The 26,645-nt window shown below is 39.4% G+C and overlaps 2 protein-coding genes across 3 annotated transcripts in view; one reads left to right on the top strand and one right to left on the bottom strand.

The window, feature by feature from the left end:
* fam102aa (family with sequence similarity 102 member Aa) overlaps positions 1-11,872 on the bottom strand; it is a 37,254-nt gene extending 25,382 nt beyond the window's left edge. Inside the window, exons 1-2 of the mRNA XM_042422430.1 lie at positions 11,738-11,872; positions 11,335-11,645 (exon numbers count right to left, since the gene is read on the bottom strand). Coding sequence (XP_042278364.1) covers positions 11,335-11,477 — 143 coding nt within the window. The 5' untranslated portion in view covers positions 11,478-11,645; positions 11,738-11,872. The remainder of the gene's footprint in view (positions 1-11,334; positions 11,646-11,737) is intronic.
* Positions 11,873-15,873: 4,001 nt separating this feature from the next.
* LOC121904365 (zinc finger protein 568-like) lies at positions 15,874-22,770 on the top strand. Of its 2 annotated transcripts, XM_042422070.1 has the most exons (4): positions 15,874-16,305; positions 16,459-16,554; positions 17,603-17,986; positions 21,092-22,770. In XM_042422070.1, exons 1-4 carry the CDS (start codon positions 16,134-16,136, stop codon positions 21,925-21,927), a joined length of 1,488 nt encoding a protein of 495 aa, XP_042278004.1. In that variant the 5' UTR covers positions 15,874-16,133; the 3' UTR covers positions 21,928-22,770. The 2 variants fall into 2 exon arrangements, with proteins under 2 accessions (XP_042278004.1, XP_042278003.1); XM_042422069.1 differs by lacking the exon at positions 21,092-22,770 and having other exon boundaries at positions 15,892-16,305; positions 17,603-19,225.
* The last annotated feature ends 3,875 nt before the right edge of the window (positions 22,771-26,645 follow it).

Here is a 26,645-nt window from a genome sequence, read left to right as displayed (position 1 = left end):
GTACCAGGCCGTAAACATGTTTATTTCTGCTGTAAAGTTGGGCATTTTAACATGGGGGTCTATGGGGATTGACTCGCTTTTGGAGCCACAAGTGGCCATTCAAGGAACTGCAGTTTTTGGCACTTCCGCGTTGGCTTCATTTTTCAGCCCCGGAGGTTGCCGCTTGGAAAAGTCGTTATCGAGTTGCATTATGGGAAATGTATGATCGAGTATTTTTGAGCTTGACCCAAACTAGGGACTTAAAAGTCAGGAAATCTTGGCCTCTGCTGCATCGATTCTGACCGTTCCTTTTCCTATCTGTCTCTTGCAAGTCTCCATCTTTAACAAACACTAAAATTACTGATCTGTTCTTTTGCTATTGGTAATGTTTGACTGTCTCTCCAAAAAGGGCACAGTTCTTTATTTATTCTTTATTTGGATCCCCAAAAGCTTCCACAAAGTTCATAGTTGGCCTATTGAACCTCAGGCTGCGCAATATGTGCATAGTTTTGTTTTTTTCATTTGTCACCATCAATGCAGCACAAGATAGAGGGAGATGCTGAGTTGGTGTCATATTTGTCGGACAGGATATGCGTTGATTTAGCCAAAGTTAGCATGTTAGCATGTAGCATTGCATGTTGTTTTAGTGATACTGTCATTGGTCCTCGTCAAGTAGGGCTACAACGAACGTTACTAACTCTCATTTTCATTAATGATTAGTCTCTCAATTATTATTTTCAATGAATCATTTAGTTGTTAATTTCACACAGAGCCCATGGTGACATATTTCAGTGTCAATTTACAATTAAAACTGAGAAAACCAGTAATTTCTCTTATTTATGAAGCTGAAACTAGTGCATGTTTGGAATTTCTGCTTCTGCTTGCTTACCGAGTCATTTCTATTTGTCAATTTAGGAATAAAATACCTAAATGAAACTTTGAAGGTGCTTAAAGCTTGTACTGACGCCTCAAGCAGTACGTCAACACCTCACTTGTCTTTATATCCTGTTCATTGAGCGTTATGAGTTTGGACAAAATCAGCTAAAATACATGAATGTCTTCCTTCCTCTGAAGTTTAAGTGCTGCGATCTAAGTTATTCTTTTATGGAGATATACTACGGTACCCCCCGGGTCAGTTATCAGCAGTTAACTCCACATCTGTGATGACTAAGAAGAGGGAAACAACGGGAGCTGTGCCATTTCAGCTGGAACTCGACCAAACATGAGGCATAGATCATGTGTATGGTTGTAAATCTTGTTTGAAATTAACTTTTTTTTTTTTTAAACACAATTAAATGATGTCACAATGTTGCATTTTATTCACTTAGAGGCAACTAAAACCTCACAAAAAAAAAAGGTCAATAAAAAGGTCAATAATAATCAATTCAACAGGAATTCCCTTCTATGGAGGAAGTTCATTTTGATTACCTGGTCAGATACCAGAGGAATAATGTCCAGACCCCCCCCCCTAAACACACACACACACACACACACCCCTCACTCACACCCCTACCAAAACGCTAGCGGCTGGAAAAGTGAGAGGAAAACAGGAAACAGCTGTTGAAAAGCTGCTCGTCCCGGTCAATCTCTCACTCTCCTCTCGCAAATTCTCCGGACTTCTTCCTTCCTTTTTACTCATCTCTTCCCTTCACCTACACAGCAAAGGTTGAATGTTCACGCTCACGTTTTAAAGAGTTTCGACCAGGTGGGAAAAAAAAAAAAATTAGCAGGAAACTTCATAAGTCGGTTGACAAAAACTTATAGAGATGGTTTCCTTTGTTACATGAAGCTCTTTTAAACCACAATAAAAAAAACCCCCAATTGGCCATCCATTGGGGTGACGGACCACAAGAACAGCAGTCACATAAAATTAACGACTACTAATTTTCATTATTGATTAACAAAACTTTTAATCTACAGATGTCAAAAAAGTGAAAAAATAGTTCCACATCCAACATGAGATCATTAAATTGCTTGTTTTGTCTGACAAACAGTCCAAAACATAAACATTCTCAGTTTATAATATATAATATTTATATAAAACTGCAGATAAGCAGCAAATTCTCACATTTGAGAAGCTGAAAACAGATATTTTTTGTCATTTTGCTCATTAAATGTACAGATTATTGACATTAATTATGCAATTTGCTCGTTTTGTATGACTAACAGTCCAAAATGTTGATTTTTAATGTACAGATCAGTCATTTTGCTTGATGAATATAGGGCTGCAACTAAAGATTATTGCCAATATTGATACGACTAACAGTCCTAAATGTTGAGATATCATATTTACTGTCATATATGACTGCTGGAACCATAAACATTTAGCATTTTTGCTTGAAAATATCAAAATAGTTGCCAATTAATTATTTCAATCAACTAATTGATCTACTAATCGTTGCAGCTCTATAAATGTCTGAAATGACTAATTGTGAAAATTGCTGTTCAATCTCCTGTTGACTAATCCATTAATATTAGCTGAAAAATGTTTCTGTATTTTCTTTTTAAGCAGTCAGTATGTAAAACACGTCTCTTTTGTCCAGGTGCCGAGTCAAAAATAAGTAAATATTTTATTACATTTAGAAAAAGTAGAATGTTTCAAACTCAAACTGGTCAACGGCTTTGACATCACCATCAAAACCTGAAGGTGCACCGTCTACACCGACAGCCTACAGCCAATGAAGTAACGACTATGGTTCCTCTGTGGCGTCACGCCAAGGAAACCGTGATTCTTCTACAGAGCTGAAACTGAAACTATCTGTAGTCAGGCTGGTTCAAAGTAGATCCCAGAAGGCGACGGTCAAACCAGGTCAGGTCCCGTGAGATTAAAACAACCACACACACACAGACTCACACAGACTCAAGAGAGCAGGCGACAACGACAGCTTGTTTGTGTTATCGGTCTCTAGGATGTGGAGACTATAAATCACACTTCATCAGAAACACACAACGGCGGCGTACGACACGTGAAAACACATCTCATTGTTTTCTACAAGGAGATGTGAGTGTCTGGGAAATTGTTCATCATCTTTCACATTACTGTTGATGAATCCAAGATTAATGACAACTCGGACGAGAAGCATTTAAATAATTTAGACTATTCAAAACAATTCACTCCAGTCAAGTGTCGGTGACGCCTGAAGACAGTCAGTCAGGAAGCCGAACGTCAACTGCGCCTTAACGTTCCCGGTATTCTTGAGGGTTCCGAGTACTACATCCTGAACCGTCCTGCTGGGAAACCTGTGAACACAGTCTGACAACGCGGCGCACTACTGGTCCTTTTCTCCTTCAGTTACATCAGGTACAAGCAGTAGTCATAAGGGAAATTCAACTGTTTCATAACCTGGTATGTGATCATTGTTGTTCTGGCTATTGTTCATGTCAGTTACAAGAAAATTTTACTCATTAATATCACTGCAGACACTCTGAGAAAAGGTGGAAGTGACCCAACTTGAAGTAGCTTCTGCTTCTAGATAACTTTAACCAAAGACTGAGTCATCGCACCAGATTAACCTAATTATATAAAACCCTAATTTAGAAGGGAAATCATAATTTTGTGTGTCAATATACTGTATATGCTCATCTTTTTAATATGGACCCCTGAAAGACTAAACTTAGGGCAAAAAAAAGAAGGAAAAAATACAAAAATACTGAGTTTTTAGCAGTTGGATGAATTTCTAGCGCACAGTTTCGCTCCTTGTTAGCTCCTGATTGGACGGTTCACATATCTGATAGTTTTAAAGCACATGGCTCCTCGTGCAGGAATCTGTTGACAAAACAATCTCACGACGAGGCGTTTTAGTAGCTGCTCTAAAGCTTTCAAGCAAGTCACATGATCTTCATGAGCAGATGGAGTTTGCCGAGTTGACACGAGACTGAAGATGTTCAAATTCTCATTTTTCAGAGCACCTTAAAGACTTCTTGTCCGTGTTGAAGAGCTGCAGCGATTAGTTGATCAACAGAAAATTAATCACCAACTATTTTTATAATCAATTTCATATTTTGGTCATTTTTTTCAAGCAAAAATGCCAAATATTCTCCGGTTCCAGCTGCTTAGATAGTTTTTTTGGAACATACATTATAAAACGTTTGAAAATCTTTATTGATTTTATTGGTCTTAAAAGACCAAACAATGAATTGATTAATCTAGAAAATAAAAAACAGATCAATTGATCATGAAAATAATCATTAATTGCAGCCTTAAAGAGGACTCTGAGGAAGATCATGTGAACTTTGCGGTGAGATCGTTCTGTCGACTACAGTTTCGATTATTTTCTCGATTAATCGATTGGTCGTTTGGTCTATAAAATGTCATAAAATGGTGAAAAACGTTGATCACTGATTCTCAAAGCGCAAGGTGATGTCCTCAAATGTCTTGTTTTGTCCCGACTGACAGACCACAACCCAAAGATATTCAGTTATCAAAATAATTGGCAATTAATTTAATAGTTGGCAACTAATCAATTAATCGGTTGAAATACTGTACATGGTGTAACAAGTATTTCTATTTGTTTGTACTGGTTATAAATGTGCCCTAAAATAAAAATCATCATCTGAGTAAATTAGATTTTAGTTGTGGAAAAAATATATATCAAACAAAACTGATTTTGGCAGCAAATTCCAGCTTTTGACTCCATTCTGCGATACCCACAGCAGTATTTATATGTATATGTGTGAGTGTGTTTCTTGGTGAAAATGTGAAAACGCCGTATGCGTGTTCCTGTCCAATGGAATCAGTATCTGAACAGGAAATAGTCACAATGTGTCCACATCAGAAACACTCGCACTGCAGCTTCTCGGAGCTCGATGTCGCTCATATTTCTCTGAACTCGGTCACACCCTCCTCTTTCTCTGGTGTCTTTAGCCTCTCTAACTGCTCCCACATTCCTGTTTTTTTCTTGACCTTTAGATACAAAAATCCTCTTTATCTTCTTCCCTTGGCTCTTATTTCCTCTCCTATTGCTTCTCTATCAGACATGACCACTGCAGGACGAGAGGAACATTTCATTACACCCAGTTGCTGTCGTTGCTCTGAACCTTAACAGCTTCGTTGCGATGTTTGGGATCCAGAAATGTCATGAAAAGTGTCCAAAAACTGTCCAAAATGCACATCGTCAACATCAAAACAAAAACAAAGACATAAGCCTAAGTCTGGACTCGTGCGGCGGCGAAAAGTCTTGTTTTCTCTGCCAAAAACACGATGGAGACCATATGGTTTCTAAAGCTGCAGAGGGTGAAAACACATGATCCATCAGCACATCTGACTGGGTGGATATACTGTAAATCTGGCTGGATATACTGCACACTTTCCAACGCTGATACCACTCCTGATACTGAAAATGCAATATCAGGTCTCAAATATTACTTTTTGAAAATATATATTGCAGCATTGGGAAAGATTTTGAAAGAAAGTGGTGGAGGAAAAAAAAGGGATTTGGCAGATTCCAGGTTTTTTGAAGCTAATACTTTTGATTTTGTGCTACATGAAGGCAGGACAGGCACTAATTTGAGTAATGTTTACACTTAATTAACAATAGATATGACTGGAGATTTAGTCTATTAATTATTCAAGTATTTTTTCTTCTTTAAATCAGATCAGCTTATGTAATTTCTTCCCAGTATTCCAGTGTTAAACTTCTTGCAGCTGCAATTCTGAGAAGTGAAAACTACATGTACTGAGGATTTTATGTAACTCTTCCTTTTGCCTTTGGCTATTCTTTGTGTTTACCGTGTCCAACTGTTATAAATGCACAGCACTGTTTCACGTTATATCACTAACACTGTAAACCCACGAGTTGAACCGAGGGGACAAATCACAAAAGGCCTTTCTGTCTGTCAGCTGCTCCATCAGTCAATAAATAGGTTACATCATCAAAAACAAGACAACTGCGTATTAATCAGGGATTTACTGTTTATATTTAGACTGAACAGCAGCGGGACAAATTTTGTATTGACAGCAGATATCTTTATTAAATTATCTAAATTTTCTTCTGTATTTTATTCTAATCAGGATGGAAAAACCTGAAACAACCTTTAGATCATCTCAGGACATTGATGCTCATGGCATGTTTGCTTTGAGTTTACAAAGGAAAAATGCTTAACATTTACCGTTTACTGCTTCTCAAAATGTGGGGATTTGACACTTTTTCTCAGCTTTAGATCTTTGTAAATTGTTTGGGACTTTTGGTCGGACAAAACAAGCAATTTGAAGACGTCACACATCCTTTTTTCAACCAAATGATACCATCATATCTTCCTTGAGAATGTCTGATTTTGCATAACAATATGGTGACACTCAAGGAGGTTACTATATTCATAATTTTGAGATAACGCCATGCAGTTTCTCTGCCATCATTGTTGTTTATCTGCTGCTGATGGGTTTTCAAATCCTGATGTACTGCCCCCAGTATACCACCTGGTATACGAGCAAGAAAGCAAATAAGCATATTTTCCATGTCAAACTATTTAAAGTCCAACTGAAATCACATTTAGTCATCCCTATTTGCTGTCAAAAATAAAGTCAACAGGTTTTTAAATATATTAGTTTTGTATATTAAAAGAAGAAAAAAGGTCTTTGGGGAAAGATTAGAAATGCTCCTTTTTGTCTCAGAGAGCTGGGGGGATGTGTGTCGGTGTCTGCGTTTGATTGACAGCAGCTGGCAGGCTACCAGTGTTACATCGTATGAACTGAGACAAAGTAAACAAACTGCTGTAGCTACAAGTCAGACACACGGCGTGTCGCTAACAGAGATTTTGAAGAGCGACGACCAAAGCAGCATCTAACGGGTCCGAAGTGACATTTGCAGGTATGTTTGCATGCTGCATAATGTGCTACAGCTGAGCAGTTAATTAGCTGTCAAACCTGCTAACTAGCATTAGCGGTGCATTTTCCCCAGTGAATGTTTGTTTGTTCAACAAGCGTGTGTTCATGTATGTAATGCGACACGTGGACTGGATGTGCGTGATGCACAATGGATACGGCACAGCGAGTTGATGGACTATTTGCCATATCTGCATTTGAAGATAAACACAACCTCAACTTTATGCAAATGAGTCCGTTCAGCGCAATGCACCTAGCTCACGAAACTCAGATCAAACCGTCAAACTAAGCAGTGCCGATCAAATATGAATCAAGATTATGTTATGTATTGGCTATTTCTCATCTAAAATGTTTTCAGAGACATAGTTTAGTGTACTGTTTAGCTGTAATTTGAGAAAGTTTTTGACCAGGCCGCCATTTTTTCCTGCATGAAAACAAACAAGTCAAAACCAAGCACCGCCCAACTCGCAGTTAGTCTATCCAATCAACTGCTGTGTTTCTGTGGTAAGCTATGTCATTTCTTCAGAGAGAAAAAAGCGGTCCATCATGATCATGGAGGAAACAGCGCCACCAACCAGCCAAAGTGTTTAGTGGTCCAGTGCGTCCTCGCCTCATGAGTTAGATAAGAAGAAGGCTTTAGCAGAAGAGCTAATGTGGGTTGTTGTTCAGACTCTGTGGCTCTTGTGTTGTGTAGCAGGATGCAATCAGGCTCAGTGTGACCATCTGCTCTGCCTTCAATCAAACACAACCTTATGGCTTTACACAAGATGTGATTTACTGTATCAAAATAAGGTCTCAGCTAATGTATGTAGATAGAGAACTGACAGCATCCTGACAAATCAATACCAAACCAAAAAATATAAACTTCTCCTTTTGGTTTCTGATTTATTTCTCAAAGGAGAAAACAAGACCAGTGATTTACAGAGTAGATACGTTTCTGTAGCAGCAGTCGGATGATAAAAGAAAGCTCTCTAAACTCTCAGCAGGCCTGTGAGGTCATGATCCACCACATGTATTAAATGCAGGAAACACTGGGATTCATTAGTGACACTGGAAGAGCCATAACTGATGAGAAATGACACGTTTTCCAGAGAGTTTTTCTTCAGCAGTTGAACTTGTGTCATATCAAAAGGTGGGACACAATGACTGGCCGATATCAGACAGGCCAAACAAAACTCGCCCTGACGCATCGGTCACATTCGCAGCATGTGATCCTCTGTGCTTCCAGACTCGGAGCCAACAGGGACTCACTCCGGGAGGGTTTTCATGCCAGGCAGTGCGGTCCGCTGGATAAGCTCGCTGTTAATTCCTCCACTGTTCGCGACCCACAACAAGGCGAGGCCCCGGCCAGGCCCGCACAAAGACCCGGTTTGTCAGATCTGTGACATAACCCTAATCTCTGTCCCCCCACGGAGGGAGCCTCCCTGCGCCCTCGCCTCCTCCTCTGAGAGAGCCTTGTTTTCAGTTACAGAGATGATAACTGAGATGGGAGGGAGGGAATCTGAGCTGTTATATAACGTCCAGAGAGGAGAGTGACCTCGGACATCTCTGTCCTCACTGCAGAGGACAGGAGCTGAGAAGGAGAGGGGGGTGGGGGGGGTTGCAGAGCGGGGGGGAGATCTAGCGTGTTATTTCTCAGCAGATTGGAGTCTTACTTTGACAAACAAACATTTTTATGAGGCTGTGATCCTCTGGAGGCAGGAACAATAATCTCACTGGATGAGCTAAACCTCGGAGGTTGGAGCCAAAGAACCACAATGTTTGGTAACATAACAATCTGGTAAAGTTGAAAGAAGAGACTCTGATCCACATATGACTAACAATAAACTATTATAGGGCAACATTTCACATTTATTACTGAGTGTTTCTTATTAAAAATACATTAAAGTGAACAATATGATGTTCTCACAACCATGGACACACTGAAATCTAAAACACATTCTGCGATAACATGTTGAAACTGTTTAATCACGCTTGTGTGTGATAAACATATGATTTCGCACGTCTGCAGTGACACGCTCACGTCCTTATCAGCGGTAGAACTGAGAACTGGAGCTGTGTGTGTGGTCTGTCGTCTGTGCCTTCCTGTTTTTTTGACCCTTTGGTGTTGCATGTGAGTTGTGATGAGAAAAGCAAAAAGAGTGACTTGAAAAGTATTCACTTCTCAGGTTTGTTTGCATTTATATCTCTTTAAGAGCCCTGTAGAAGTAAACTATCCAGTTTTTTGCAATAAGACAGCAAACATTACAGCTGGAAACAGCTGCTGTTGCACACAAGGATGATGAAAAGTGTTGAGACTGAACCGCACATAAAACCAAAACAATGAGCTAAAAGGGGTTGAAAACACTCTGTAGAGCTGCAGAGTTGGTGATTATTGTCATTTAATCCTTTAAATATAAATTATTAAGTGTGTTAAATATTACAATACTGGTTAGAGCATCTTTAAAGAAGAGAATATGTTGTTTTTTCTTCCTACCTCACCTCAAGGTTTGAAACATTTGGAGGTTTTTAGCTGCTATTTATACAAATAAATAACTGGAAGTCACCATTGCAGGCTCTGGGAACATGGGATGAGCATTTTCTAAGTTTTCTATGTAGAAGAAACAACAGCTATAAACTGTAGTTCTTTGGCTCCACCGGTGAGATTACATCAGCCTCTCAGAAGTTTTTGTGTAACTAAAACTCTCCATCTGCTCTTTTCTTGCTGATGAAAGGTAAGACAACGATAACAAGCGCTGATGAGAAACCCACTTGAGATTAACATGATCTGTCAGTGTGTGTTTACTTTCCTTCAGCTCGACCCTCGCACACAGACGAACTGCGCCAGGACGATGCTTACGTGAGAACAGGGAGGACAAGCGCATACGAAGAGGATGATCTGCTTTAACTCCCACGTACTTGTCTGTCAGCTCGGGGATTTGAAGTATAATAGGTCTGTATGGACTCGAGGTACCGACTGGGTTTGAAACGCCTCGATAAAAGGAAGAAAAAAGGAGTTTATTAAGGTGTTCTGACACCAAACATGGATTCACTTTCCTCTTGTTTATCACCAGACACTCTGAGATGACTCAAGCACTAGAAGTGGGGCATCCTTTACGTAACCGAGTCCAAATCGAAATCAGGCCCATCCTTTCATGTGAAAAATGGGTTAGTGGTGGTGCAGAGACTCTCTGCCAATAAAACACTTAGCCAGCTAACAATATAATGCCTTGTGTTGTTTTACAAGTTGAGGTTAGTTTAGTGGGTCAGAGTCTCTAAGAGAGAGTAGCAGACAAGAGAAAAGAGCAAGGCTGTCTTTGTGCTTCACTTCAGGTTTGAAAAGAAGGAGCTGAAATGACGTACGGAGGGTAAAAAGTGTCAAAATAAGCTTCGTGTGATGTTTGCCCACTTATTTAGGACACAGTGAGCATCCAGAGGTACTTTTAACACTCATAAACATGCTATGAGATTAGAGAAATCTGCTAAAATAAGCTCAACTTTCACTTTACATCAGGACGACACATTCATTTGTAACACAAGTGACATTTGGGAAACTGTTTTCATGCTGCAACCTGGTTTTTCACATCCGTCATGAGGTTTTGAAGGTCAGACTGTCTCTCAGACTCTCCATCTAAGCTCGTTAACAAGTGTAAAACAGTGGAACAGACATCTGATGTGTGTTTAAAGGTCATATAATCTCATCTGGAGAATCAAATACAAGGAGGGGGATAAGAGATGAAAGTTGTTGATGTTATCGATGTCTGAGGAGGAAAATCTGGACATGAATGAGGAGATGAAAAGTCCAGAAACCGGTCTAGTTCATCAGATTCTAGTGTTATTTAAACAGAAACCACGACATAAAAAAAACATTGAGTTTAAGGCAGTTTAAAGCTGTGAAAGTGTAAGCAGTGTGTGCTGGTTGGAGAGGTTTTGTTGTGTTTAGTCTGGTCGTCCAGCTGAGGTGCCAGTTTAGATACACAGACACTTAACACGGCAACACCCTGTGTTTAAATCTGACTCAGAGAAAAACCAAAAGTCTTTCATTATCCAGCTGGAGCTGATCTGGCTAAAAAGTTGGTGCAATGCAATCCTGAAATACTTAAAACTGCAATGTAGCAGCTCTAAAACCCTAATGATGCAATATTAATCCTACTGCAAATTCTGCAATGATGCATCAGCAAAGCATTTAGTCCTTGGAGGACTTTAGTGAAACTAATGAAGTAAAAAAAACATAAGAAATCCCATACAATCACTGCAATATTACTATATTTAGCATAAAAAAACATGTTATATAGAAGTTTGAGTATCATACAGAATATTACAGTCATAACATAGGAGATGGAAAACTTCATGAATCAAAAAAAGGTCAATAAAACTCACTATATAGCTCCATTAATGCTCTTTAAGGTCCTATAGGTGCTTTAAAGTGACTTAAGTTGAGGGACATAATTTCCAAACTGCATTAAATTGAAAGAAAAACGCTCTAAAATGCCTCTTAAATATATTTTGCATGCATGAAGTGATGTTTGTGGATGTTTAATTTCTTTTTTTTTTACCTGGTAGAAGAAGCGACAAAGTCTCCATCCAGCAGCCGCAGCTTGCAGAACAAAACTCCGTTGACAAAAGGCACAGCGGTCAGCTCCTCCAGGGTCAGATGCGTCTGAAACTTGAATTTCTTCTTTTTCACGAAGAAAGCCATTGTTTTACTGTCTCCACTCGCATAAAAACACGACCAAAACTAACAAAAGAGCGAAGTAAACACTTATTTTAAAAAAACCCTGGCTAAATGAAAAGTCCCTACGACTGTTGTTTTAATTCGTGTTTTCATGCGAACTCCGCTTCTTCAGACATGATTCAGCACAGAAATCTGGAAACAAATCAAGGAGTTCGGTTAAAAATATGCGTTGAAACGGAGAGAAAATGTTCACGTTTCTGGTTTAAAAATGACAAAGAACCAACCTGGAGACATCTCGGGTCCTGTGAGTTTCGTCCGCAGCGGTTCAACAACATAAAATGACAGAAAAAGACACTTCACGTCTTCTTGTCTCGGTACCGAGAGGAGGAACTTTACAGCGGCGGCATTACGTCAAGCTAGCGGAAAAAGTATAAGATGACTTCCGGGTTCTCTTTTTACAAAATAAAGGCGAATCCACATAAATTCACAGGAAGAGGAAAGAAAAGTGTAAATACATGTCAAATATAGGTCAAAATATACAGGAATAGGTACATATGATCTTTTTCTTAGAAATGACACTTTGAGCAAACAAAAAAATCCTAAAAAAGTAAAATTAATTAATTGATTAGAAATGTCCTTTGTAATGGATGTTATTAAGTCCTGTAAGGTACATTTAAAAGTGCAATATATGATATTCAGCCTCACTAGATGCAAACAACTATTTGCTATGTAAAGATGGAGTAATGGCAGTAATCTGTGTCCTCTCTTCAATAAAAAAGAATTTATTTAAGATTTTTTTTTTCTAATGTTCTCCTTGTTAATATAAAATTTCTAATGATGACACTTGTTCACAATCAGTCCTTCAGACTGGTTTGGATATAGAAGGCTAACCTTCAGCAAAATTAAATTAAACCAAAGGCTACCTGAACATTTTGAAAGTGTATTTGAACTAGTTATACTGATTTAAAGTGTCTGATTTTCCTTTTTAGACAATTTAAGATAAATTGTAAACTTTTTTTTTTTTTTTTTTAACATTACTTACTAGAACACCAACACAAATAGATTACAGGATGAAACGATAACTGGTCAGAGTTCAAAGTTAGAGTTATACAGTTTAAAAATATTTTAATTTAGAAAAGTTTTTTTTCTAAAATTTTCTGGATAAATTTATGGATTTTATTTTTAAAGGCAAATAGTCTAACTTCCGGGATTTTACTGGCTAACTCTTGTTATCTTGACTTTACTCTTTGGACTTCCATTCACTGCCAGTGATCTGCAGCCTCGGAGACGAGAAACAGCGCCGCCGTGTGGTGACTTTCCGAACATACTCACGTTGTCTTCATTGTCTGTAAAGTGTGAGGTTTGAGTAAACTCTCACCACCAAAAAAAGCATTTCAAATGTGTTCTATTGATTTGAAGTGAGATCAAAATTAATGTTGTTTTAGTGGAAATGGAGCAGCAGCTGACATTGAGTTTCTTTGCGCTGCAACAACAGCATGAAGAAGCGTTTTATTACAGCTTTAGTTGAACATAAAAATCAGTCAGGTTTGCCATTAGATGTTAATAAGGCCTCAAAACTCTCCACCCAACATAAATAACATCTTAGGCATTTATCACTTTATTTGATCGTACACGTGCACCTAAATTGTAATGACAATATTTCCGACGTCACCTGAAGGCGACAAATACACCTTGCGTTCATGTTGTTGCAAAGAGTAATCTTAAAATTTTTTTATTGCAACTTAAAACCACTAATAACATCAAAAACATATCAACAAAGCAAAATAAACCATATTACAATATTCATTTAAATGAATATGGAATTACAGTATGTCTGTAGGCTAATCAGCATAATAATACTGATATAATAATAATGTTTTTAGTTTGTAACATTCGTATACTTATATTTATATGACATTTGAAGGTTTGCTATGGTCAGAAAATGTACTTTCTATAATGAGAGGAAGAAAAATGCATAACAGCACTAATGCAAACAAGGGCTTGTGTTCAGCCAACAGAGAGCAGCAGAGTACTGGAGTAAAGGATCAATGAAGGCAGACACTGTATCTATAGATCTGATGTCTCAGTCTAAAGAAGATACAGACAATTACTTGTGGACGAAGACTTTGTGCTTACAACACAAATTATTATGTTTTGACAGCTTGTAAAATGAAAAGAATGAGTGTGTACATTCATCCATCTTTTTTTTAAAAGCAGATCAGAAATTTTTGATTTCTGTAGACCACACTTTGCCTGCAGAAACTTTGTTTATTGGGTTTCCAATCAAATAACAGATGAATAGCATATTGAGCTTCAATTCAGATATTGTCATTATAAAAGAGAGCATTTAGAAGACAAGAGAGAAAGAAACAAAATCAGACAACAACAAAAAAACAAAACAAAACTGGTCACCTATGAGAAATAAATAGTTGTGTAGTTACATGGAAAATATAAAAGTAAATATCTATATGTGTGTTCTCATACATTCATACATTTACACATGTGTAGTGGAGTAGTAAATCTCATTTTTTGCATCTTAAAGTATAAAATATCTGTAATCCAAGCATGATGGGTAGGTAGAGCAGATTTCTACCTGACAAGAATCAGGCGTCCAGTTACAAAAGCTTTTAAAGTTTTTCATATGATTTGATATTACAGGCGTGAAGTTGACGACCAAATAAGACAGTAACTGCAGATGATTTGACGAAGACACAGATAATTTGTGAAATTGTATTGAATACTTTCAACTAAGAGTTATGCAAAGAGGGGCATATCCAAAACATGGATATAGGAAGCTGAAGATTGACGACATCCATCACAGACAGGATCAATCTGCAGAATACTCTGGAAAAATTAAAGGACAGTTTCACAATTGAGAGTGCCAGGTGGTTCCCGGACCTGGTCTGACTAGTGGTGGCACGCCCATGGCCGGTGCCAGATCTGCTCACAGCTCTCATGCCCGATTCTGAGATGACACCTCATGGTCTGAAAATTGAGACGGTGAGACCGAGCAGCTTGGGTCTCCAGGCCGCGGTGGTCTCTACGATTTAGAACGCCCCTGCATCGTCCACCTCTAGGGTTTACATGGCACATTTGCAGGTGTTTGCGGACTGATGCAAGGCCACAGACCTCGATCCACATTCCTGCCCCCTGCAGGGTATTTTACATTTCCTGCAGGGCTTATCCGATAATCGTCATGCTGCTTCCACTTTGTGGGTGTTTGCAGCTGCGATTATGGCAGACCACAATGGTCCAAATCAATGTGGTCTGGCCAGAAGCCATCCACTGGGATAGCAAGAGGCCTGCAGGCTGAGGCCCCCCTTGACGCTTCGTTCCTCAATCAGACCTTCAAATAGTGCTGGACAGCTTAGTGGGTCGGCATTTTGGGCCTCTGGTTCGGATGGACCTAGAGGTAATATGTAACCCTCTTGGCATCAGCCAAGAGGGCGGGAAACCTGTGCACCTCGTCTGTGCAGCCCTCTTGTATGTGGATCAGTGACAATAGGGGGTTGGTGGAGCGACCTCCAAATCCGTCCTTCTGACCTAAGGTCATCACCTCCTCATTCAGGTTGAGGGTCGGTTGCCTGAGGGCTCCCCCCCGCCTCCTCATGCCAACAGGGATGAGGAATATCTTCACAACCTGTGCCCCATGCGTGTGATCTGCTATGTTGAGCACATGGCGGCTTTCCAACCCATTTTCCAACCATTTTTTGTCTGCCACATTGGTCAAGCTCAGGGGGAACCTCTGTCTGAGCAGCGAGTCGTTCACTGCATCTGTGATACGATCCGCAGAAGTTATGAGGCGGCGGGTTACCCTTCCTTAGCAGGTCTGAGAGTGCACTCCACCAGGGGCATCATGTCCCCTATGGCACTTTTCAGGGGTGTCTCAGTGAGGACATCCATTTGGCCACATCTTGGTCTTCCACTTCAACCTATCTCAGGGACTTGACTGCTGGTTCGGTATCTCATTCAGTGCTTGGTGCAGTGTCTCGGGGGACCTCATCTGAGCTTTTTGGTAAGTGCCCAGCATATTTCCGGCTTATTGCAGTCTGGTGCAAGGCCCTCAGGCAGGCAGTGTTGGACTGCTGTATGTTTTGGTTGTGTGTGTGTTCAGGCCCAGCTGGGAGTACATCTCATCCGTAACGGCCTTCACCTTATAGGTTTTAACCAATAACGAAGCCTGTCAGAGGGCGAAACACGTACCTGGATGTAACTCCAGTTCTATGAGTACATGCTTCAGACCCAGCTGGTCCCAGTTGTCGTTGCTGAGTTTCAAAGGGGGGCGAGCAGCGGGTGCGCTGGGTCTTTATGGCGGGAGGGTGCAGCGCGGTAGCTGCCTCCTGATTGGGCGGTGAGTGCAAAGCTCCAGGTGCCGAGGTGGAGCCTCACAGGGTAAACCAATAGCGAAGCTCGTTAAAAGGCTACGCCTGTACTACTTCTACTGTTCATCCCATGGATGTGTGAAGAGAACAGACCCCTGGTGATGAGATTCAGGGCTCAAACTCCTAATACAATGCAAAAAAAGCGGAAACGGAACAAAATACTACCTCATTCCACTGACGGAACTTAACAGCGTGACACCCAGCGGAAGTAAAGGCTAGTCGCGTATCTATCGAATTAGCTGGAAGATAACGACGTAGTCGTAGCGCAGTTAAATGTTTAACGTGTAATTAAACAAGAATGTCTTCAGTTCAGTGTTTGAGAGAGTTGATGAACCAGCGACTAACTGCTGCTGCTGAAGAAATATTCACAGTTTTTCAAAAAACTATCGTCGAGTTCGAGGAAGAGATCGACCGTCAGCGCAGACTGCTGGATATCGTTTGGAAACCAGAAATACGGTTACACAGAACAGGTCTGTAAAACCTTAATGATCTTTAAAAAACAGTTTAATTTGACTAATATGAGATCCTATTGTCTCAGATCCAGACTTGTATTTATTTGCTCAGATCTCCGTCTTTCTGTCACGACACTAGTAACACATTTGTGATGTGTTTTGTTCCTCCAGAGCTTCCACAGCAGCATGTATGCAAGGAGCAGAAGATTCTCCCTGAACAGCAAAGTTTTGTTGTTTGGAAACCTGAAATAAATGTACACAGAATAGGTTTGTAAAGGCTTAATATTCTAATACTATAAAACAAAGGAGTCAGCTTTATATACCATCACAGCAGTTAAAAGATGTACAATAACAGTCAAAAGTTTGGTCACACCCACTCATTCAAAGGTTTTCTTTATTATTGCTATTTTCTACATTGTAGAACCATATCGAAGACATCAAAACTGTGAAATAACACATAAGAAATGATATGGTAAACAAACAAATATCTTTCATACTTAAGGCCATATCTTAACCAGCTTCATGAAGTCGTCACCTGGATGGTTTTCAATCAACAGATGTGCCTCGTCAAAAGTTAACTGGTGGAAATTCTTGCCTTCAAAATGTGTTTGGGACCATCAAGATGTGTTCGTATACAGTAAATAGCCCTGTTTGACTACCGTAGGAATCCATATTATGGCAAGAACTGTTTAACTAAGTAAAGAGAAAGAAACCGCTACTGAAGGAGACAATAATAAGACTAGAGTTGTTTAGACCAAGAAACACAAGGAATGGATATTAGACCAGTGGAAATCTCTTTTTTTTTTTTTTTTACTCAAGGCACATTTAACTAGCATGGCTATCTGCAGCAACACGCCATCCCTCCTGGTTTGTGCTCAGTGGGGCCATCATTACAACACATCTCCTGGCTAATATAAGTGACTATTTGACCAAGAAGGAGAGTGATGGAGTACTGCATTAGATGACCTTGTCTCCACAATCGAGATGGTTTGGGATGAGTTGGACTGCAGAGTCGAAGGAAAAGCAGCCGACAAGTTCTCAGCATATGTGGGAAATCCTTAAAGACTGTTGAAAAAACATTCTGATGAAGCTGGTTGAGAGAATGCCAAGAGTGTGCAAAAGCTGTGATCAAAGTAAAAGGTGGCCACTTTGTGTTGTCTTCAGTATTGTTCGACAATGTAGAAAACAGTCACAAAATAAAGAAAAACCTTAAACGAGTAGGTGTGCCCAAACTTATGACTGGTACTGTACTTGTAATTATTTCCTTGGATGTCTGCATCTTTTCTTCACCCTCTCTCCTTTTTTCTCCCTCCAGAGCCCCCACAGCAGCATGTCTGTAAGGAGGAGGAGATTCCTGCTGACCAGCAGCTCTGTAACCAGGAGAGGAACTCCAGTCTGGACCGGGAGGACCCAGAGCCTCCACAGATTAAAGAGGAACAGGAGGAACTCTGCACCAGTCTGGAGAGAGAAGATCTGGTACTGCAGCAGGAGACTAAAACCTTTATGTTGACTCCTACTTATGGGGAAAGTGGCAACAGTGAAGATAAGACTCTGGACTTGAGTCCTGATGAAACTCAGAGTGCAGCAGAGAAAGAGCACGTTGTCAGCATCTCTGTGGTACCAGAAACAAACAGTGACGACCAGCTGCTCTCTTACAACTCTTATGTAGCTGAGAGCCGAGATCACAAAGGAGACAAACATGAAGACTCAGGAACAACTAGAAATGAAGAGACAAAACCACAGAAGAGACTTAACAAAAGCAAAAATATCACTAACAATCAAGATAACACTACCACGTTAAAGATTCACAGTAATACCGTTACAGGGAAAACGTCCTTAAAATGTGACACTTGCGGGAAATCTTTTAAGCACAAGTACAGTCTACATGCACATCTGAGAGTCCACACAGGTGAGAAACCTTACGTTTGCAATACATGTGAGAAAAGATTTAGTTCAACATCAGCATTGAAAGCTCATTTAACAATCCACACAAGTGAGAAGCCACATTTTTGCAGAACCTGTGGGAAAAGATTCTCGAATGAATCAGAGTTGAAAAGTCATAGTCGAATCCACAAAGATGAGAAGCAGTATTCTTGCAAAACATGCGGGAAACGTTTCAAGTTTAGTAACGGGCTGTCGATCCACATGAGAATCCACACGGGTGAGAAGCCGTACCTTTGCAACACCTGCGGGAAACACTTCCGTCACGTGCAAGCATTGAAAGAGCATCTTAGGATACACACAGGTGAGAGGCCGTATTCTTGCAAAACTTGTGGGAACAACTTCCGTCACTTGTCAGGATTGAAAAACCATGTGAGAATCCACACGGGTGAGAAGCTGTGTCCTTGCAAAATATGTGGGAAAAGTTTAAGGTCTAGTAGCGGGATGTTGTACCACATGAGGACCCACACTGTTGAGAGGCCGTACGTCTGCAACACCTGTGGGAAAAGATACCGTCAGATGGCGGATTTGAAAACGCACATGAGTATCCACACAGGTGAGAAGCCGTTTACTTGCACGTTGTGTGTGAGAGCTTTTAGACTTCCTGGTAATTTGACGGTCCACATGAGGAGAGTCCACAAGAGTGAAAAAACATACGTTCCTTTAGTAGATAGATGTCTGTCAGGTTCACACTAATGTTGGCAGAACTGGTTTCAGATACTCTGCACCTTTTTAAAAGGAATCAACTTCAAACTGCCTTCAAAACTTGAGTCTTTCATTCCTCTTGGAGATTTTAAAGCTTTATTATCTGATGTTTTTTTATGATTCTTGTAACCATTTTTATTAATTTTTTATTGATTGTATAGCTGTGTTGTTTCTGTCTGCTTGATTGTGTTCTTGTCTTATGAATGTTTCTTGATCTCGAATCGAAGAAAAAGAGATCTTAATGAGACTGCCTGATTAAAATAAAAAATATGTATATGAGACAACTCATCAATTGTTGGTCAACCTTGATGCTTATTGGCTTAAAAACACGTTTAATTGTATCTGGAACTAAAAAAACACATTTTCATTGTTGGAGCTGAACAGTGGGAGGAAGGTAGCATACCAGCAAGTTATTGTTCCTGTAAGGAAGCCAGGGAAAGATGCAAGTAACCCATCAAGTTATAGGCCAATTACCCAAACATTGCATATATGTAAACGTATGGAACACATGGTAAACGAAAGGTTAATGTATTATGTAGAGAATCAACAGCAAATAGCAGGGTGACAGATTGGATTTAGGAAAGGCAGGGGTACTTTGGATTCAGTATCGTGTCTAGAAGACGAGGTAAGGAAGGCACAAGTTAATAAAGAAAAAGTCTCCGCAAAGTCCCCAAAATGACAATGACATTACATCACATTCAGTTGATAACAAACATTGACTCTTTAGTTTAAAAACATTTGTAACATATATACAAAAGATTTATAAAATGATATCCTACTATTCAATTTTCTTTCACACGGCTCACATAGACGTCAGAGGAAACGAAAAAGTGGACAAACTGGCTAAACAAGCACGTAGGAAAGGAATCATAGACATCTGTATCAAACTATCCAAACCAGAGGGAAAGAAAGGGGATTGTATGGGAAAAAAAAATAACAACAGAGAATATCAACAGTGTTGAGATCAGGAGACAGGAAAGTAGGCAGTGTAAGATACAGGGGAGCATGTTATCCCCAACTGCAATAGATATACTTCAGAGAGGGAGGACATGATGGAGGAAATGTAAAGATTAGAGATGAGAGGAAGAGAATTAAAGAGCATACTGGAGCGGGGTGAAAGTAAACAGGGCAGAAGATAAATGTTTCATCAACTTCCTGAGGGAAACAGGACTGATGGAAAAACACTGTAGTAGCTGACGGACTCCGGAAGATGGCAGTAATGCAACTACATGGAGACTAGCTGCCGTTAAACACCACAGAAGAAGAAGAAGAACGCGGAAGTAAACAACACAGGAGCTTGTCGCTTGGTGTCTTGTGTTTGGGAAGAAGTTCCTCAGCAGGACAATGACACATCTTACGAATAATTAAGCAACAATGCCTTCAATTCAGTGTTTGAGACAGGAAATCAACGAACGACTAACTGCTGCTGCTGAAGAAATATTCGCAGTTTTTCAAAAAACTATCGTCGATTATGAGGAGGAGATCTACCGTCAGCGCAGACTGCTGGATATCCTTCTGAAACCAGAAATAAAGTTACACAGAACAGGTTTGTAAAGGCTTAATATTTTAAAACTAGAAACAGGGGAGTCAGCTTCATATGCCATGTACAGTAACAGTCAAAAGTTTGGACAGAACAACTCATTCAAAGGTTTTTCTCTATTTATATTATTCTCTACACTGTAGAACAATACTGAAGACAACTATAAAATAACACATATATATTAATGTACTTACGTTGCTCCGGTTGCATTTTTTCTTCACCCTTTCTCCCTTTTTGTCCCTCCAGAGCTCCCGCAGCAGCATGTCTGCAAGGAGGAGGAGATTCCTGCTGACCAGCAGCTCTGTAACCAGGAGAGGAACTCCAGTCTGGACCGAGAGGACCCAGAGCCTCCACAGATTAAAGAGGAACAGGAGGAACTCTGCACCAGTCTGGAGGGAGAGCAGCTGGTACTGCAGCAGGAGACTGAAACCTTTATGTTGACTCCTACTTGTGGGGAAAGTGGCAACAGTGAAGATCAGACTCTGGACTTGAGTCCTGATGAAGCTCAGAGTGCAGCAGAGAAAGAGCACGTTGTCAACATCTCTGTGGTACCAGAACCAAACAGTGACAACCAGCTGCTCTCTCACAACTCTCATGTAACTGAGAGCCGAGACAAACATGAAGACTCAGGATCAACTAGAAATGAAGAGACAAAACCACAGAAGGGACATGACAGAAGCAAAAGTCAAACTAACAATGTTTGCAACTCCACCAAAATTCACTTAAACACCTACACAGGTCAGAAGTCTTTAATATGTGACACTTGCGGGAAGTCTTTCAAAGAGAGGTACAAATTAAATCTACATTTGAGAGTACACACAGGTGAGAAGCCGCACCTCTGCAACACCTGCGGGAAAAGATTTAGTGACTTGTCAGCGTCAAAAAGACATATGTTGATACACACAGGTGAGAAACCGTATTCGTGCAAAACATGTGGGAAAGATTTCAGACTTCACAATGTCTTGAAAAGCCACATGAGAACCCACACAGGTGAAAAGCCGTACCTCTGCAACACCTGCGGGAAAAGCCTAAGTGATCTGTCGGGATTAAAAAAGCACATGAGAATACACACAGGTGAGAAGCCGTACCTTTGTAACACCTGTGGGAAAACCTTCGGTGACACGTCGGATATGAAAAGGCACATGAGAATACACACAGGCGAGAAGCCGTACCTCTGCAACACCTGCGGGAAAAACTTCCGTCACATGTCAGCGTTGAAAAAGCACATGAGAATCCACACGGGTGAGAAGCCGTATCCATGCAAAACATGCGGGAAAGATTTCAGGTCTAGTAGCGGGTTGTTGGTCCACATGAAGACCCACGCTGGTGAAAAGCCGTATCTCTGCAACACCTGTGGGAAAAGATACTCTCAACTGCCAGATTTGAGAACGCACATGAGAATTCATGCAGGCGAGAAGCCGTTTAATTGCACGAATGTGTGGGAGAACTTTTAGACTTTTTGGTGACTTGACAGCCCGCATGAGGAGAGTCCACAAGAGTGAGAAGACGTACAACACGTGAGGGAAAAGATGTACCACGGTCTGAAGTGGTGAAGCAGTGTTTCCCCTATAACTGCACAGGCTTGGTGGGCCACCGGGCCAAAGAAATCTTTTCTTTAATGCCAAAAATAACATTAAATATCCATTCATTTGGAAATCAATAATCATATGTGTCTGTTCTAATATGTGAGTCAACCTCTGTGTCGTTGCCAGGGAAACCCTTGACGCGATGTGAGTGCCTCGTCTCTTTAGGGTTTTTCTCGTACGACCGGGCCCGAAAAATATTGTAGGGGAAACAGTGTGAAGCATATTATATTGCATACAGGGAACTAAGACGAATACAGGTTTGCAGTAGTTACATCTTTGTGATTGAACTGATTATGGATTTACATAAACAAAGGTCACAATATCTCAGTGTAATGAAGTCGTACATTTCCAACCATGCCATCAATTATGAAACAGTCATAATATCCCAAATCTTGGAAGAATCCAAGAGTGCACAGTAGTGGCTGTCAAACTGATGGTGTGATTTATGTTTTAACTTTTTACTGTTTTTATACACAACCTCAGTTATATGAGTGGATTTTAAATTCTCTGGTGATGTTCAGTCAGTTATGTTTTCACCTTGTTGACTAGGGTCCTTTTTTTTGTTTGCAGAATTTATATTTTATTTTTTTATGTCCTTTGCGGTTGGTTGGATTTGATACAACTTTTGTTGTTTGGGGCTTCAGATGTGACACAAAGTTTTCAGAGTTTTGTTCATAATAAAAAATAAATAAATAAAAAGCTGGAACCCGTTTCTAACAATCTTTTTTGGGAGTACAAGTTTAGACTAAAGTTACAACACATACAGTAAATGATATATATATCAGTTCAGTGTTTGAGAGAGTTAATCAGCGAGCAACTAACTGCTGCTGCTGAAGAAATATTTGCAGTGTTTCAAAAAGGTTTATTCCAAAGGTAGAATTGCATCAACCAATAAAAAAAATCCTTATCACATATTTATGACTTCAGCATCTCATAATTATGAGAAAAGATCTGAAAACTACGAGGAAAGATCTCATAATTATGAGATAGTTTTCTTGTAATTACAAGATTGTGATCTTGTTATTATGAGAAAAGTTTAAGGTGGTTATCAATCATCATCATTATTAGTTCAGACGTCCTGATGGGTCCGTGTGCATGAAATACAGCAGCAGTAGGAGCAGGTTGAGTCGGTCACAAAGAGCAGAATCAGACACAGTAATCTCAACAGCACATTGTGAGCAGCGTCAGGAAGCAGAGACTGTAACATGTTGTCATATCATTCAGGAAGTACACAGAGGAAAGCCTAGAAAAGGTTGCACAACTACAGTAATTAGGATTATTATCAGAAATCAATATAAAAAATAGTGGAGGTACAAGAGGAGGGCAGACGACGGCTGTGTGGTTTTTTTGAAGACCAGAAGGTGTCAGTAAAACTCCAAAGAAGAAGAAGGAAGCATCAGTGGGTGACGCATATAACCGGAGGGATTATGTAGGCGTACTTGAGACAAACAATGACTCATAGAATGACAATATTATAAGCACTACATCAACATTTATACGTTGTTGAGAATAAATAAAAGCGAATTAAATCAGGTCATCATGCCTCTGTCTTCTCAAATAATGATTGATAACCACCTTTAACTTTCCTCATAATAACAGAAAAGATCTCATAATTATGAGATAGTAAGGCACAATTATGAGATCTTTTCTTGTAATTTTGAGGTATTTTCTCATAATTATGAGATAAAGCCTCAGATTGTTTATTCATTGGTGAATGCCATGTGCTTCCATAGCTCTATATCTCACTGCAGTGATTAAAATATGTACAGTAACAGTCAAAGGTTTGGACAAATTACTGATTCTTTATTTTTACTATTGTAGAACAATACTGACATCATCAAAGCTGTGGGAAACAGTTCTGTCAGATGTTTACGTTGAAAAGACACATAAGAATTCATACAGATGAGGTTTCATAACATGAGGGAGAGCATGTTGTCAGCATGTCAGCTAAAAGCTCCGTGGTACCAGAACCGAACCGTGACGAGCAGCTGCTCTCTCACAACTCTCATGTAGCCGAGAGCAAAGATCACAAATGAGACAGACACAGAGACTCAGGATCGACTAGAAATGAAGAGATAAAACCGCAAAATAGACACTGATAACAGTTAATGTATGTAACCGTACTATGTCAAAGATTCACCTGAATACTCACACAGGTCAAAAGTCCAAATTGAATGAACATACAGTACGAGAGCCGACACAGATGAGAGGCCATATAATTGCAAAATATATGGGTGAGATTTCTGTGTTAAAGGTGACTCGATAACACACAGATGAGAAGCCAAATAACTGCAACACCTGTGGGGAGAAATTCTACCTGAATAGAAAAGACATAAGATAAGATTTCATACAAGCATGTTTTGTTAAACTCAAAGGTTGTTTGTTTCTCCTTCAAACGACTTTACTACTCATATTTCTGTTTTTTCAGGACACCAGTGAGTATTTCAGAATCACTTTTAGAGCTGGTGTTTCAAGTTAAACAAGGAAATAAACTCCATGTGCAAATATATGCTTTAAAACAAAAAAGAAAAGGTTGGTACAGTGTTGATTATATTATTGTATACAGCAGACTCTCTGGTTTGTTAAATAAGAAATAAAAAGTCACATCTTGACAAATTTATCATGTCGACTCTGCACGTTGGATCTAATCTCCAGTTTTAAGAAGAAGAAGAATATATCTCTGATCTAATGCATAAAAGAGGTCTTTAAAAATACAAAAAACTGTTTTTAAAGAGCACTAATAAAATTATTTTACCACATTTTTCAACACTAACTTTGTTTCTAAGATTTAATTCACTCTTAGACTTTGATTTGACAATTAAGACACACCTTACAATGAATAACAGATATAGTTATATATGTTTTAATAAAATATACTTTATATAACTGATAACTGACATAATAATATGTTTTTGGACCAATATCACTTTCAAGATACCTGAATGTCAAGTTTAATTTCAATTAATACATTCTGATAGTAACACTGAATATGAGCATTCTGGCTTGAAAATGATCAGATTTAAACATTATAATAATAATTAATTTTAATTCAAAGCACCTTTCAGGTTACTCAAGCTCACCTTACAGAGAAAAGACAAAAAACATGGCAAAAGAACAGTAATAAAAGCAAACAAGTCACAAAAAAACATTAATAAACAGCAACTTAGAAGAAAATAAAAACAGCAGACATGAAAAAATAAAATTCTAACTGATAAAACAAAAACCAAACCAGAGAAACAGCCCCAAAGTAAATAAAAGGACAGGTTCACAATTAGCCTTCTGCCTTTAAACATCAGTCAGGTGTCTGTATGAACAGTGAAAGAGGTTTTCCTCGCTGTATCATTCCTCCTGTTCATACTGGCTGTTTAAAGATCCTTCAAATGTGCTTTCAATGTAAGTGATGGAGGCCAAAACCCACAGTGTGTCCACACAGTCATTTAAAAGTCTCTGTGAAGCTTATATGAGTCTTCAGCAGTCTGAGTTAGTCATATCAAGTGGATATCTGACACATTTACAGTCTTTATAGCATCAAATTCTCTCTTTGTGTTTCCCCTGACAGTGTTTCCCTGTTGAGCTGCAGGTGGAAGTATAGTAACAAAAAAAGGGACTTTGGCACTAAAAAGACTGTAACGTTGAAAGATATCTACTTGATTTGACAGCTGAAGCTTCATATTGGCTTCAGATAAACTATACTAATACATTTTTTGCACAGAAGTGCATTATGAAGGGATCTTCTAATGGCCAGTATGAACAGGAGGAATTATTACAGCAAGAAAAACATGTTTCAATGTTTATTTTAGCTCCTGACTGTTGTTATAAGACAGATAAGAAAAGGTGCAAACTCATGCTTTAACACAAAAACATGCGTATAGATTTCTTTCTCTTTATCTCCACATACTTTTTGGCCGTCATGTATTATCTGCCTACAGGTTCAATCCAGAACTTCAAAAACCTGCATGGAAACTTCTTTTATAGGTTCAAGTTAAACCAACTTGAAGGAAACAGACAAATAAGTAAATTAGTGAAGACTGCATCAGTACCAAGAAGACACAGAACTTTGCTCTGGCTGACAGTTAATCCACACGCAAAGGTCTGTGTGAGTGCGTGTGTGTGTGTGTTGTATGTAAACCCAGACAGGATCAGCTGATGGCCTCGGGGCTTCTTGCAGGTCTTGACGTTCCTTCAGTGCTTTTTTTGGATTTTGGCACTCATCCTTGTCCCAGTTTATTTCTACAGCCTTCATCCCTCAAGGTGGTTTTTACAGAGAACAAGATGTAGTTACTGCACTAGCAGATGCCAACATGACGCAATGCTGTCGGCTGCAGGGTCAGTGACAACAAAGTTCAAAACCACAGAGCATTTTGGCAGAGAATAAATACTAAATAAGTAAAACATATAAGTAGAAAATGTTAAACTAAGAACTTCAGTGACAGAAATCAAACAAGGGAACAAACTGAACAAGAGGTTTTATAAAACTCACTCACTTATATTGTCTGTTACTTTTTCTAACTGACATTTCTTTTTCTTCTGTTTTACTGCAGGAGAGTCTGTTTTGTTTTTGACATGCTGCAAGACAAATTTCTCAT

The sequence above is a fragment of the Thunnus maccoyii genome, chromosome 9 (genome assembly GCF_910596095.1).
Source record: "Thunnus maccoyii chromosome 9, fThuMac1.1, whole genome shotgun sequence".
Classification (NCBI taxonomy): Eukaryota; Metazoa; Chordata; class Actinopteri; order Scombriformes; family Scombridae; genus Thunnus; species Thunnus maccoyii.
The sequence above is the reverse complement of the archived record's forward strand: the minus strand, read 5'-3'. Positions and strand labels throughout refer to the sequence as shown.

Coding starts and splice junctions, on each gene's coding strand:
- LOC121904365 (XM_042422069.1), top strand. CDS start 16,134: ATGTCTTCAGTTCAGTGTTTGAGAGAGTTGATGAACCAGCGACTAACT. Junction 16,306..16,458: donor AATACGGTTACACAGAACAG/GTCTGTAAAACC, acceptor TTGTTCCTCCAG/AGCTTCCACAGCAGCATGTA. Junction 16,555..17,602: donor AATAAATGTACACAGAATAG/GTTTGTAAAGGC, acceptor TTCTCCCTCCAG/AGCCCCCACAGCAGCATGTC.